Here is a 15,979-nt window from a genome sequence, read left to right on the forward strand (position 1 = left end):
ACAGGCTGTTTCATTGATGTCGGTGATCAGGCTTACCACCATTGTGTCGTCAGAAAACTTAATGATGGTGTTGGAGTCGTGCTTGGCCACATAGTTGTGGGTGAACAGGGAGTACAGGAGGGGACTGAGCACCCACCCCTTAGGGACCCCCGTGTTGACAATCAGTGTGGCAGATGTGTTGTTGCCTACCCTCACCACCTGGGGGCGGCCCGTCAGGAAGTCCAGGATCCAGTTGCAGAGGGAGGTGTTTAGTCCTAAGGTCCTGAGCTTAGTGATGAGCTTTGAGGGCACTATGGTGTTGAACGCTGAGCTGTAGTCAATGAATAGCATTCTCACATAAGTGTTCCTTTTGTCCAGGTGGGAAAGGCCAGTGTGGAGTGCGATTGAGTCATCTGTGGATCTGCTTGAGCGGTATGCGAATTGGAGTGGGTCTAGTGTTTCCGCCATGATGGTGTTGATGTGAGCCATGACCAGCCTTTCAAAGCACTTCATGGCCACCGACGTGAGTGCTATGGAGCAGTAGTCATTTAGCCAGGTTATCCAGACTAACAGAACAGTGAACAGAACAGCAGACAGTTCTACATCAGGAGCGACAGATCAATAGCTCAGAGTTGTTCCTTCATGTCTACCGACGTGAGTGCTACGGGGCGGTAGTCATTTAGCCAGGTTATCCAGACAAACAGAACAGCAGACAGTTCTACATCAGGAGTGACAGATCAATAGCTCATTATCTACTGTAGCCATAGTCTATGGACAAGTCATAAATTCTACCCTATTCCCTATATAGTGGACTACTTTTGACCAAGGCCCGTTGTCCTAAATGGCATTGGGAATAGGGTGTCATTTGTGACGCAGACCTATGTTTGATCCTGTGAGAAGAACAGGGTCATAAATGATAGGCCTGTCTCTATTGATTGACAGAGCTATGTTTGATCCTGTGAGAAGAACAGGGTCATAAATGATAGGCCTGTCTCTATTGATTGACAGAGCTATGTTTGATCCTGTGAGAAGAACAGGGTCATAAATGATAGGCCTGTCTCTATTGATTGACAGAGCTATGTTTGATCCTGTGAGAAGAACAGGGTCATAAATGATAGGCCTGTCTCTATTGATTGACAGAGCTATGTTTGATCCTGTGAGAAGAACAGGGTCATAAATGATAGGCCTGTCTCTGTTGATTGACAGAGCTATGTTTGATCCTGTGAGAAGAACAGGGTCATAAATGATAGGCCTGTCTCTATTGATTGACAGAGCTATGTTTGATCCTGTGAGAAGAACAGGGTCATAAATGATAGGCCTGTCTCTGTTGATTGACAGAGCTATGTTTGATCCTGTGAGAAGAACAGGGTCATACATGACAGGCCTGTCTCTATTGATTGACAGAGCTATCTCAACAATGTTGACGGGTGCCTTCAGTGTGTTCTAAAAGTATGTGGAAATATAAATAGATGTTTCCATTTGTTTCCATAGAAATAGATGTTTCCATTTGTTTCCATAGAAATAGATGTTTCCATAGGAATAGATGTTTCCATTTGTTTTCATAGAAATAATGTTTCCATTTGTTTCCATAGAAATAGATGTTTCCATTTGTTTTCATAGAAATAATGTTTCCATTTGTTTCCATAGGAATAGATGTTTCCAAATGTTTCCATAGAAATAGATGTTTCGATTTGTTTCCATAGAAATAGATGTTTCCATAGAAATAGATGTTTTCATTTGTTTCCATAGAAATAGATGTTTTCATAGAAATAGATGTTTCCATAGAAATAGATGTTTTCATTTGTTTCCATAGAAATAGATGTTTTCATTTGTTTCCATAGAAATAGATGTTTCCATTTATTTCCATATTTATTTATTTATTTTTATTTATTTCACCTTTATTTAACCAAGTAGGCTAGTTGAGAACAAGTTCTCATTTGCAACTGCGACCTGGCCAAGATAAAGCATAGCAGTGTGAACAGACAACAACACAGAGTTACACATGGAGTAAACAATAAACAAGTCAATGACATAGTAGGGGAAAAAAAGAAAAAAAAAAGAGAATCTATATACAATGTGTGCAAAAGGCATGAGGAGGTAGGCAATAAATAGGTCATAGGAGCGAATAATTACAATTTAGCAGATTAACACTGGGGTGATAAATCATCAGATGATCATGTGCAAATAGAGATACTGGTGTGCAAAAGAGCAAAAAGTAAATAAATAAAAACAGTATGGGGATGAGGTAGGTAAATTGGGTGGGCTATATACCGATGGACTATGTACAGCTGCAGCGATCGGTTAGCTGCTCAGATAGCAGATGTTTAAAGTTGTTGAGGGAGATAAAAGTCTCCAACTTCAGAGATTTTTAGAAACAGATGTTTCCATTTCCATTAGTCTACTGCCATTTAGCTCTTGTCGCCTGTGAACACGTCTAGATAATCAAACTCCTGTCACGGCTCTATTTCTCTTACAACCTGTTGCCTGGAGACATCTGACATCTCCCGATCCACAATATGGTTAGAGATGAGATTAGTCTGCTGTAGATGGTGCTCAGTGGTCACATGTCTCTATATAAAGTTACACTAATGGCCTGACTGTTTTGGAGGCCAAAATATATGATAAGAGTTTTTTCCCGACCACTACTTTACCAGGAACAACTCCTGGCCCTGGGAAAAATGAATTGTCTGGCCCATCAGACTGTCTGTACAGCAAGGTGGCAAATTTAAATCAAGCGAAATAGCACCACCGTCTGGTCGTCATAGGTATTACACAACGGACATCGGTTTGTTGTCTTCCTGTTTCAAGATGTGTGTTGCGGTAGGAAGTTGATCGCATGCTATTGCACGGTCTATGGACAGTAACGTTTTAGCTACATTGTGTCATGTCATGATTATGCCCGCGGTAAATCACGGATAGATACATCGACATGGTGTTACATTGTTACTAAAATAACCGGTTAGTTTGACTTGCACGTGGTTGGTGTTACAGTTGAAAGGCAACCAACTTACGAGGTAACGTTACTGTACAGTAGTGCAACAACTTGAAATGATTGTCTGACATTAGCTCACATATTGAGTGAAAGGATGCTGAGAACATTTTTAACAGCTGTCCGAGGGCCTGCGGTCTTCGTGGGTCGGTGTTTCAGTAGTGAAGTGAGTGGTGCAGTTTCCACGTTAGCCGGTTTCTCCTCTCCACCATTCTCAACCGAGGCTTCACTCTATGTTCACGTGAGTATTGGTAGACTACTAACATTATATTCAATGAGCATCTCTCCCTCTCTACCATTCTGCCTACCGTCCCTCTTTCTGCTAGCTATCCTCGCAAAAGGCAATGAATGAGAGAGAGACGATTTCAACGAACACTTTCTCAGTCATTTCAGAGAACAAACAAGATTATTCAATCAAGATCATTCACCACATAACATATTCAAACAGTTACAAAAACATTACAGCTATGGTACTTTGAATCTGAAAATAGTCACATTTAATAGCACATTATGTTACATTATGTTACATATGTTACAGGCCGTCATTGTAAATCATAATTTGTTCTTAACTGACTTGCCTAGTTAAATAAAGTAACTAACCCTGATCCTCTCTTGTTCATAGTGGCCTTACTGTCTGAAGAGATTCTCCTACTGTAACTAACCCTGATCCTCTCTTGTTCACAGTGGCCTTACTGTCTGAAGAGATGCTCCTACTGTAACTTCAACAAGTACATTCCTCGCTCTGACAACCAGGACGTCATGTTGGAGTGTCTCCAGCGGGAGACGGAGACCTTACTAAAGCTCAGCCAGGTGTCCCGGTAGGTTTACCGTCTAAATTCAACCCTCCTCTGTGGGCCATCGCCTTTAGCTTTAGTGTCTCCCTGGGAGCATCTGAAATGCCACCCTGTTCCCTAAACAGTGCACTATTTCCAGCGTGCCTGAGGCTGACTATGGAGGGAAGAGGGGACTCACTCAGACTCACTCAGGCTCCTCTTCCTGGAGTTCAACTCCAAGCACAATAGTCTGAGCATTTTTTCTTCTTTCTATTTTAACATCTAACTCTCTCTCTCTCTCTCTCTCTCTCTCTCTCTCTCTCTCTCTCTCTCTCTCTCCATGTCTCTCTCTCTCTCTCTCTCTCCATGTCTCTCACTCTCTCTCTCTCTCCATGTCTCTCCATCTCTTCATGTCTCTCTCTCTCCATGTCTCTCTCTCTGTCTCCCTGTCTCTCTGTCTCTCTCTCTCTCTCCATGTCTCTCTCTCTCTCTGTCTCTCTCTCTCCATCTCTCTCTCCATGTCTCTCTCTCTCTCTCTCTCTCCATGTTTCTCCCTCTCTCTCTCCATGTCTCTCTCTCTCTCTCTCCATGTCTCTCCATGTCTCTCTCTCTCTTCATGTCTCTCTCTCTCCATGTCTCTCTCTCTGTCTCCCTGTCTCTCTCTCTCTCTCTCCATGTCTCTCTCTCTCTCTATGTCTCTCTCTCTCCATGTCTCTCTCCATGTCTCTCCATGTCTCTCTCTCTCCATGTCTCTCCATGTCTCTCTCCCTCTGTATCTCTCCCTCTCTCTCTCTCCATGTCTCTCTCTCTCATCTTCAGGATCACCTCTGTGTTTTTTGGAGGTGGGACTCCCAGCCTGGCCCACCCCTCCACTATCGCTGCGGTCCTAGAGACGGTTGCCCGGCACTCTGGACTATCAGAGGAGGCGGAGGTCACTCTGGAGGTCAACCCCACCCCCGTAGGAAGCTCTAAGTTGGAGGACTTCCTCCATGCTGGTGTCAACCGTTTTTCCATCGGGGTGCAGGTGAGATTAAGGCTGGTGTTCAGTCAGTTGCACATTGTAGATTTCCAGAAAGCGTTCTCAGAAGTGTTGAAGTACGTCCTCCTGTACATCCCCTGGACTATACGAGTAATGAGAACGGTTAGGTGGAGACTAGCAACCCTTTCCCATAAAACCCATTTCTGCTACGGACACTGAAACAACAGAAAACACTGTTACTGGTGGAAAGGGAGGAAGGAGAGGAGTCCCTGGAGGATAAGAGTGTGATGCAACACAGGCAGTCACTGATCATTAGCTTTGTTCTGAACAGTCAGTCACTGATCACTAGCTTTGTTCTGAACAGTCAGTCACTGATCACTAGCTTTGTTCTGAACAGTCAGTCACCGATCACTAGCTTTGTTCTGAACAGTCAGTCACTGATCACTAGCTTTGTTCTGAACAGTCAGTCACCGATCACTAGCTTTGTTCTGAACAGTCAGTCACTGATCACTAGCTTTGTTCTGAACAGTCAGTCACTGATCACTAGCTTTGTTCTGAACAGTCAGTCACTGATCACTAGCTTTGTTCTGAACAGTCAGTCACTGATCACTAGCTTTGTTCTGAACAGTCAGTCACTGATCACTAGCTTTGTTCTAAACAGACCAGTCACTGATCACTAGCTTTGTTCTGAACAGGCAGTCACTGATCACTAGCTTTGTTCTGAACAGTCAGTCACTGATCACTAGCTTTGTTCTGAACAGGCAGTCACTGATCACTAGCTTTGTTCTGAACAGTCAGTCACTGATCACTAGCTTTGTTCTAAACAGTCAGTCACTGATCACTAGCTTTGTTCTGAACAGTCAGTCACTGATCACTAGCTTTGTTCTGAACAGTCAGTCACTGATCACTAGCTTTGTTCTGAACAGTCAGTCACTGATCACTAGCTTTGTTCTGAACAGTCAGTCACTGATCACTAGCTTTGTTCTGAACAGTCAGTCACTGATCACTAGCTTTGTTCTGAACAGTCAGTCACTGATCACTAGCTTTGTTCTGAACAGTCAGTCACTGATCACTAGCTTTGTTCTGAACAGTCAGTCACTGATCACTAGCTTTGTTCTGAACAGGCAGTCACTGATCACTAGCTTTGTTCTGAACAGTCAGTCACTGATCACTAGCTTTGTTCTGAACAGTCAGTCACTGATCACTAGCTTTGTTCTAAACAGACCAGTCACTGATCACTAGCTTTTTTCTGAACAGGCAGTCACTGATCACTAGCTTTGTTCTGAACAGTCAGTCACTGATCACTAGCTTTGTTCTGAACAGGCAGTCACTGATCACTAGCTTTGTTCTGAACAGTCAGTCACTGATCACTAGCTTTGTTCTGAACAGTCAGTCACTGATCACTAGCTTTGTTCTGAACAGTCAGTCACTGATCACTAGCTTTGTTCTGAACAGTCAGTCACCGATCACTAGCTTTGTTCTGAACAGTCAGTCACTGATCACTAGCTTTGTTCTGAACAGTCAGTCACCGATCACTAGCTTTGTTCTGAACAGTCAGTCACCGATCACTAGCTTTGTTCTGAACAGTCAGTCACGGATCACTAGCTTTGTTCTGAGAGCCAGTTGTCCTTTTCCTATGTGGAAGGAGAGCTGGTCGGGGAGCTGAAGGAGACACTGTTCTAACATGTCTCATATGTCTGCTTCTTTTCAACCAACAGTCTCTCCGGGACGACGACCTGAAGGTTCTGGGGAGAGACCATAACTCCCAGCATGCTTTGCAGACCGTGGCGGAGGCTCGGAGGCTCTGCCCGGGTAGGGTGTCGGTTGACGTCATGTTCGGACGTCCTGGTCAGAGCGTTGCATCCTGGGAGTTGGAATTGGATGAGCTGCTGTCGGTGTGTGATGACCACGTCTCCCTGTACCAGCTGACCCTGGAGAGAGGCATGTCTTCCTAACACTGATAGGTTTGGTGTGTGATGACCACGTCTCCCTGTACCAGCTGACCCTGGAGAGAGGCATGTCTTCCTAACACTGATCGTTTTGGGGTATTTAGAAGTTGAATTGACAGGTACAGATGGGGAGATGGAGGAGAGGACTACAGGGGAGACAGTAGCAGGAACACCACCACTACACCGCCCCAGCAGACTGAATTTGCAGATATTTTCAAGAAGGTTTTACTTGCAGTGACTGTGATATGTGGTTGTTTTTACTTAGCGTAGTTGAGTTAGTAGCTGTAGTGATTGACAGGTAATAGGTATGAATATATGACCTGACTGTAAGTCACTCTGGATAAGAGATTCTGCTGCTAAATGACTCCAATGTAAACATGTCAACTGCAGGCACACAGCTCTTCAGGCAGGTCCAGAAAGGCCAACTGAGCGTGCCCAGTGATGACATCACAGCTGTCATGTATGAATCTGCCAGGAGGATTCTTCAGAAGAGAGGCTATCTGCAGTATGAGGTGTCCAACTTTGCAAGAAATGTAAGTTCTACTCTCTTTCTCTGTGTGTGTGTGTGTGTGTGTGTGTGTGTGTGTGTGTGTGTGTGTGTGTGTGTGTGTGTGTGTGTGTGTGTGTGTGTGTGTGTGTGTGTGTGTGTGTGTGTGTGTGTGTGTGTGTGTGTCCTTGTGTCTGTCCTACCACTGTGCTATAGTAGAAATACTTTTAGTAGAAAACCCTGCTGTAGAAATACATTTAGCAGAAAACCCTGCTGTAGAAATGCATTTAGCAGAAAACCCTGCTGTAGAAATACTTTTAGTAGAAAACCCTGCTGTAGAAATACATTTAGTAGAAAACCCTGCTGTATAAACACCTTTAGTAGAAAACCCTGCTGTAGAAATACTTTTAGTAGAAAACCCTGCTGTAGAAATACATTTAGTAGAAAACCCTGCTGTAGAAATACATTTAGTAGAAAACCCTGCTGTATAAACACCTTTAGTAGAAAACCCTGCTGTAGAAATACCTTTAGTAGAAAACCCTGCAGTAAAAATTCATTTAGTAGAAAACCCTGCTGTAGAAATACATTTAGTAGAAAACCCTGCTGTAGAAATACCTTTAGTAGAAAACCCTGCTGTAGAAATACATTTAGTAGAAAACCCTGCTGTAGAAATACATTTAGTAGAAAACCCTGCTGTAGAAATACATTTAGCAGAAAACCCTGCTGTAGAAATACATTTAGTAGAAAACCCTGCTGTAGAAATACATTTAGTAGAAAACCCTGCTGTAGAAATACATTTAGTAGAAAACCCTGCTGTAGAAATACATTTAGTAGAAAACCCTGCAGTAAAAATTCATTTAGTAGAAAACCCTGCTGTAGAAATACATTTAGTAGAAAACCCTGTTGTAGAAATGCCTTTAGTAGAAAACCCTGCAGTAGAAACACCAGGCTATTCTCTGTGCTGTATTGGTTGTGGTAACTATTGAATATGAATATTACCTGCTACAGTCAGCACACATCTGTTATGTACTTTCTGTTTGTTTTGAAGGGTGCCATCAGCCAACACAATATGAGCTACTGGAAGGCCAGTCAGTATCTTGGAGTGGGCCCAGGTGAGTTAATAGTGCTTTATGAATGCTCTATATATACTTTATGAATGCTCTATAACACTGTAATGAATGCTCTATAACACTGTAATGAATGCTCTATAACACTGTAATGAATGCTCTATAAAGACTTTATGAATGCTCTATAAAGACTTTATGAATGCTCTATAAAGACTTTATGAATGCTCTATAACGCCGTAATGAATGCTCTATAAAGACTTAATGAATGCTCTATAACACCGTAATGAATGCTCTATAAAGACTTTATGAATGCTCTATAAAGACTTTATGAATGCTCTATAAAGACTGTATGAATGCTCTATAACGCCGTAATGAATGCTCTATAACACCGTAATGAATGCTCTATAACACTGTAATGAATGCTCTATAAAGACTTTATGAATGCTCTATAAAGACTTTATGAATGCTCTATAAAGACTTTATGAATGCTCTATAACGCCGTAATGAATGCTCTATAACACCGTAATGAATGCTCTATAAAGACGTTATGAATGCTCTATAACACCGTAATGAATGCTCTATAAAGACGTTATGATGCTCTATAACACTGTAATGAATGCTCTATAAAGACTTTATGAATGCTCTATAACACCGTAATGAATGCTCTATAACACCGTAATGAATGCTCTATAAAGACGTTATGCATGCTCTATAACACTGTAATGAATGCTCTATAAAGACTTTATGAATGCTCTATAACACCGTAATGAATGCTCTATAACACCGTAATGAATGCTCTATAAAGACGTTATGCATGCTCTATAACGCTGTAATGAATGCTCTATAAAGACTTTATGAATGCTCTATAACACCTTAATGAATGTTCTATAACACCGTAATGAATGCTCTATAACACCGTAATGAATGCTCTATAAAGACTTTATGAATGCTCTATAACACCGTAATGAATGCTCTATAACACCGTAATGAATGCTCCATAAAGACTTTATGAATGCTCTTTAAAGACTTTTTGAATGCTCTATAACACCGTAATGAATGCTCTATAAAGACGTTATGCATGCTCTATAACACCTTAATGAATGCTCCATAACACCGTAATGAATGCTCTATAAATACGTTATGCATGCTCTATAACACCTTAATGAATGCTCTATAACACTGTAATGAATGCTCTATAAAGACTTAATGAATGCTCTGTAACACTGTTATGGATGCTCTATAAAGCCTTTATCTGTGGTTGTTTATTTGAAGAGGGACTCTTCTGTCTACCAGGTGCCCATGGTCGCTTCGTCCCCCATGGAGAGGGGGATGTGTGTCGAGAGGCCCGTACCCAGACTCTGGAGCCTGATGTCTGGTTGAGAGAGGTGCAGCAGAGGGGTCACGGGACTCGACGCAGGATACCCCTCACCCACCTGGGACTGTGAGTCAACTACTTTCCGCTTCAGGCTGTTTACCTGCAGAGTTCACACCGTGCTGCTCATTAAAGGGATAATCCACTCCAGAATGAAACTCCTGTCAATTTCTTAATATTTTATGATCTCTGAGTGGGTAAGATAACTATTTTCACCATGAGTTGACTTCTAAGTGGTCCGTCTGTGCAAACAGAAAATTGTGTCGTGCCACGTCATCGCGGTAAGGTTCTCGTCACTGTAGATCGGGAATAACAAACTATCACATTTCATGACGCTTAAAAAAATCAGTAAGTGCACTCCCCATATCAGCCAGTAGAGGGCATGGACAGACTGGTTGACTGAGTCGGCTGATCTACTGTCTGCTCTTCAGACTGTTCACCTGCAGGGTTCACACGGTGCTGCACGTTAATGATCTACTACTAATAATACTCCAGACTCACTCATAGCATGGGATTCTATTCAGGGGTTGTATTTGTACATCAAGCTTTCAGGCGTCAGAAACAGGAAGTCCTGTTCTGACTCGGACAAGGCTTCCTTTCTCACAGCATGGCAGATAATATACTGTAGCAACTTGTTAACTTTATTCATCTGATTGCAGATTGGAGGAAGTGTTGGTCATGGGACTGCGTTTGATTGACGGCATCACTCACCAGGTAATCTAGGTTAACCCAGAATACTGACGGCATCACTCACCAGGTAATCTAGGCTAACCCAGAATACTGACGGCATCACTCACCAGGTAATCTAGGTTAACCCAGAATACTGACAGCATCACTCACCAGGTAATCTAGGTTAACCCAGAATACTGACAGCATCACTCACCAGGTAATCTAGGCTAACCCAGAATACTGACGGCATCACTCACCAGGTAATCTAGGTTAACCCAGAATACTGACAGCATCACTCACCAGGTAATCTAGGTTAACCCAGAATACTGACGATATCACTCACCAGGTAATCTAGGTTAACCCAGAATACTGACCTCATCACTCACCAGGTAATCTAGGTTAACCCAGAATACTGACGGCATCACTCACCAGGTAATCTAGGTTAACCCAGAATACTGACGGCATCACTCAGCAGGTAATCTAGGTTAACCCAGAATACTGACGGCATCACTCACCAGGTAATCTAGGTTAACCCAGAATACTGACGGCATCACTCACCAGGTAATCTAGGTTAACCCAGAATACTGACGGCATCACTCACCAGGTAATCTAGGTTAACCCAGAATACTGACAGCATCACTCACCAGGTAATCTAGGTTAACCCAGAATACTGACGACATCACTCACCAGGTAATCTAGGTTAACCCAGAATACTGACGACATCACTCACCAGGTAATCTAGGTTAACCCAGAATACTGACGACATCCCTCACCAGGTAATCTAGGTTAACCCAGAATACTGACGGCATCACTCACCAGGTAATCTAGGTTAACCCAGAATACTGACGGCATCACTCACCAGGTAATCTAGGTTAACCCAGAATACTGACGGCATCACTCACCAGGTAATCTAGGTTAACCCAGAATACTGACGGCATCACTCACCAGGTAATCTAGGTTAACCCAGAATACTGACGGCATCACTCACCAGGTAATCTAGGTTAACCCAGAATACTGACGGCATCACTCACCAGGTAATCTAGGTTAACCCAGAATACTGACGGCATCACTCACCAGGTAATCTAGGTTAACCCAGAATACTGACGGCATCACTCACCAGGTAATCTAGGTTAACCCAGAATACTGACGGCATCACTCACCAGGTAATCTAGGTTAACCCAGAATACTGACGGCATCACTCACCAGGTAATCTAGGTTAACCCAGAATACTGACGGCATCACTCACCAGGTAATCTAGGTTAACCCAGAATACTGACCTCATCACTCACCAGGTAATCTAGGTTAACCCAGAATACTGACGGCATCACTCACCAGGTAATCTAGGTTAACCCAGAATACTGACGGCATCACTCAGCAGGTAATCTAGGTTAACCCAGAATACTGACGGCATCACTCAGCAGGTAATCTAGGTTAACCCAGAATACTGACGGCATCACTCACCAGGTAATCTAGGTTAACCCAGAATACTGACGGCATCACTCACCAGGTAATCTAGGTTAACCCAGAATACTGACGGCATCACTCAGCAGGTAATCTAGGTTAACCCAGAATACTGACGGCATCACTCAGCAGGTAATCTAGGTTAACCCAGAATACTGACGGCATCACTCACCAGGTAATCTAGGTTAACCCAGAATACTGACCTCATCACTCACCAGGTAATCTAGGTTAACCCAGAATACTGACGGCATCACTCACCAGGTAATCTAGGTTAACCCAGAATACTGACGGTATCACTCACCAGGTAATCTCGGTTAACCCAGAATACTGACGGCATCACTCACCAGGTAATCTGGGCTAACCCAGAATACTGACGGCATCACTCACCAGGTAATCTCGGTTAACCCAGAATACTGACGGCATCACTCACCAGGTAATCTCGGTTAACCCAGAATACTGACGGCATCACTCACCAGGTTAACCCAGAATACTGACGATATCACTCACCAGGTAATCTCGGTTAACCCAGAATACTAACGGCAATACTCACCAGGTAATCTAGGTTAACCCAGAATACTGACGGCATCACTCACCAGGTAATCTAGGCTAACCCAGAATACTGACGGCATCACTCACCAGGTAATCTAGGCTAACCCAGAATACTGACGGCATCACTCACCAGGTAATCTAGGTTAACCCAGAATACTGACGGCATCACTCACCAGGTAATCTAGGCTAACCCAGAATACTGACGGCATCACTCACCAGGTAATCTAGGCTAACCCAGAATACTGACGGCATCACTCACCAGGTAATCTCGGTTAACCCAGAACCAAAAGTCTCACATCATTTGGTCAGATTATGTTTACATAGTCTGTCCACATACTATACAGTATATATATACACAGTATATGCTAAACCAAGAGGACGTTTCAGTTGTTTCTAGATTCATTGTTTGCATCAATAGGGGCCATCAGTGATAAAAGCATTTTTTAACCTGATGTTGTGTTCAGTATTTGTATGTTCCACACAATTGTTCTGATTCACCTTACTTTCTGTCTTTATGTCTCTGATTCACCTTACTTCCTGTCTACATCTGTCTTTATGTCTCTGATTCACCTTACTTCCTGTCTACATCTGTCTTTATGTCTCTGGTTCACCTTACTTCCTGTCTACATCTGTCTTTATGTCTCTGGTCCACCTTACTTCCTGTCTACATCTGTCTTTATGTCTCTGGTCCACCTTACTTCCTGTCTACATCTGTCTTTATGTCTCTGGTCCACCTTACTTCCTGTCTACATCGGTCTTTATGTCTCTGATTCACCTTACTTCCTGTCTACATCTGTCTTTATGTCTCTGATTCGTGCTATTTCTGTGGCAGCATTGGCAGTTGTTCAGTCCCAGGGCAGATCTACACCAGATTCTCAGCTCATCCTCTGAAGTACAAGACCTTCAACAGACAGGCCTTCTAATCCTGGATGACAGGTAACCCAGACCTTCAACAGACAGGCCTTCTAATCCTGGATGACAGGTAACACAGACCTTCAACAGACAGGTCTTCTAATCCTGGATGACAGGTAACACAGACCTTCAACAGACAGGCCTTCTAATCCTGGATGACAGGTAACCCAGACCTTCAACAGACAGGTCTTCTAATCCTGGATGACAGGTAACCCAGACCTTCAACAGACAGGCCTTCTAATCCTGGATGACAGGTAACCCAGACCTTCAACAGACAGGTCTTCTAATCCTGGATGACAGGTAACCCAGACCTTCAACACAGGTCTTCTAATCCTGGATGACAGGTAACCCAGACCTTCAACAGACAGGTCTTCTAATCCTGGATGACAGGTAACCCAGACCTTCAACAGACAGGCCTTCTAATCCTGGATGACAGGTAACCCAGACCTTCAACAGACAGGTCTTCTAATCCTGGATGACAGGTAACCCAGACCTTCAACAGACAGGTCTTCTAATCCTGGATGACAGGTAACCCAGACCTTCAACAGACAGGCCTTCTAATCCTGGATGACAGGTAACCCAGACCTTCAACAGACAGGCCTTCTAATCCTGGATGACAGGTAACCCAGACCTTCAACAGACAAGCCTTATAACTTGTGGTTTGTTTAAAGTGGGACCCAGTAGTTGTATCTCTGTGTCTGTATGAGTCTATTTGAATCAGCTGTGTAGTGGTAGGGGCAAAACCCAAAACGTGCTCCCCTTGGGGTCCCGGGACTGAGTTTGGGAAACACTGACAACCCCTTTTGTCTTGTGTGTAGGGGTCTGCGGTGCTCGTGGCAGGGCCTGGCCTTACTGGACAGCATGTTACCCACCCTGCTGCTGCTGCTGGAGGCCTACATCACCCAGGGGCTCCAGGAGCAGCAGGCCAGGGGGCCACCATAGGAGACCAGAGAGATGGAGGACAGAGGGGCTCCAAGCCTGGCTGACGGGGAGACTGACCCGGAGACTGACCCAGAGACTAACCCGGCAGCCACTATGAACTGTAGATACGGGTCTAATCTACCATCTCCACTGATGAAGTAGATTAGCTGCAGTAAGATGACACTAAACTACAGTCACCATGTTGTGATCAGTGACGGGTTAGATGGGCCTGAGATGCTGATAAAGATCTGTACAGGATATTTACAGTTGAACAGGATGCTGCCGGGAAGGTTCTCCACACCATGTCCTCTATGAACAAATCATTCTGTACCCCTTCAATGTAGTAGAGGTAATCTCTCTCTCACACACACACACACACACACACACACACACACACACACACACACACACACACACACACACACACACACGACAAGCAGTTACCAAAAGCAGCAGTTAAATAAAAGGTTAGCGTGCCACGGACTCCAGTTTCTCCACGCTTATCTAGTTATCTGTCATCAGCGCTGTAGTGAACCACTGTTATTGTCAAGGTCCCTCTAATGGATCTCTGCTTCCCCATCATCATAGTGTGAGGAGATGTAGCGTGAGCAGGGGGCTGGGTCACCTGACAGAGAGAGAGTGGGTGAGCAGGGGGCTGGGTCACCTGACAGAGAGAGAGTGGGTGAGCAGGGGGCTGGGTCACCTGGCAGAGAGAGAGTGACGCGGTCGTGGTCCCTGTATCTGGCCCAGGTGCAGAGCAGATGCCAGATTAGACAGACGGGCTTAAACCTTCTGTTGTCCATCAGCTGTGATGAAAGGCTTGGTCTGACAGGTACACAGCATGTAATCCACCAAGAAGAGTCTGGAGCGTGTTGTTTAAGCATGAAGACAGCACCACAACACTAGACTGGAGCGTGTTGTTTAAGCATGAAGACAGCACCACAACACTGTAGACTGGAGCGTGTTGTTTAAGCATGAAGACAGCACCACAACACTGTAGACTGGAGCGTGTTGTTTAAGCATGAAGACAGCACCACAACACTGTAGACTGGAGCGTGTTGTTTAAGCCTGAAGACAGCACCACAACACTGTAGACTGGAGCGTGTTGTTTAAGCCTGAAGACAGCATCACAACACTGTAGACTGGAGCGTGTTGTGGAGGCTTGTTGAGATGGGCCTCTTGACACGCTGAGTGTATTGTAGTTATAGTGTACATGGGTTAATAAGAAGAGCACATTTATAATAGGATAATTATAACCGATTGCCAAGTCTGTGAAATGTATAGTTGGTTTAATTTCTTACTCAATAAAAATGTAAAGTGCTTTCTACTATTCATTCTCATATTAATGGTCATTCATGCTCATTAAAGAAATTGTGTGCATTCCCTATAAATGTAACTCCTTTTGACCTGAGTCCTGACCTGAGTCCTGACCTGAGTCCTGACCTGAGTCCTGACCTGAGTCCTGACCTGAGTCCTGACCTGAGTCCTGACCTGAGTCCTGACCTGAGTCCTGACCTGAGTCCTGACCTGAGCCCTGACCTGAGCCCTGACCTGAGCCCTGACCTGAGCCCTGACCTGAGCCCTGACCTGAGCCCTGACCTGAGCCCTGACCTGAGCCCTGTGAGTCCTGACCTGAGCCCTGTGAGCCCTGACCTGAGCCCTGACCTGAGCCCTGACCTGAGCCCTGTGAGTCCTGACCTGAGCCCTGTGAGTCCTGAGGGTTAACTGCCTTGTTCAGGGGCAGAACGACAGCCCTATGAGGCGGGGCGGCAGCGTAGCCTAGTGGTTAGAGCTTTGGACTAGTAACCGAAATGTTGCAAGTTCGAATCCCCGAGCTGACAAGGTACAAATCTGTCGTTCTGCCCCTGAACA

General features: G+C 44.3%; 1 protein-coding gene across 1 annotated transcript; it reads left to right on the forward strand.

The window, feature by feature from the left end:
* The first annotated feature begins 2,889 nt into the window (after positions 1-2,889).
* Positions 2,890-15,479, forward strand: rsad1 (radical S-adenosyl methionine domain containing 1). Its single transcript, XM_038987121.1, has 10 exons — positions 2,890-3,209; positions 3,653-3,786; positions 4,561-4,765; positions 6,439-6,661; positions 7,060-7,202; positions 8,205-8,268; positions 9,517-9,664; positions 10,255-10,309; positions 13,107-13,210; positions 14,005-15,479. Exons 1-10 carry the CDS (start codon positions 3,066-3,068, stop codon positions 14,126-14,128), a joined length of 1,344 nt encoding a protein of 447 aa, XP_038843049.1. The 5' UTR covers positions 2,890-3,065; the 3' UTR covers positions 14,129-15,479.
* The last annotated feature ends 500 nt before the right edge of the window (positions 15,480-15,979 follow it).

Source organism: Salvelinus namaycush, chromosome 3 (assembly GCF_016432855.1).
Source record: "Salvelinus namaycush isolate Seneca chromosome 3, SaNama_1.0, whole genome shotgun sequence".
In the NCBI taxonomy this organism is placed as follows: Eukaryota; Metazoa; Chordata; class Actinopteri; order Salmoniformes; family Salmonidae; genus Salvelinus; species Salvelinus namaycush.

Bases quoted from the DNA above. Each gene is read 5' to 3' on its own strand.
- rsad1 (XM_038987121.1), top strand. From the start codon at position 3,066: ATGCTGAGAACATTTTTAACAGCTGTCCGAGGGCCTGCGGTCTTCGTG. The intron at 6,662-7,059 runs GCATGTCTTCCT...TGTCAACTGCAG, and splicing joins CCAGCTGACCCTGGAGAGAG to GCACACAGCTCTTCAGGCAG. The intron at 8,269-9,516 runs GTGAGTTAATAG...TCTGTCTACCAG, and splicing joins GTATCTTGGAGTGGGCCCAG to GTGCCCATGGTCGCTTCGTC.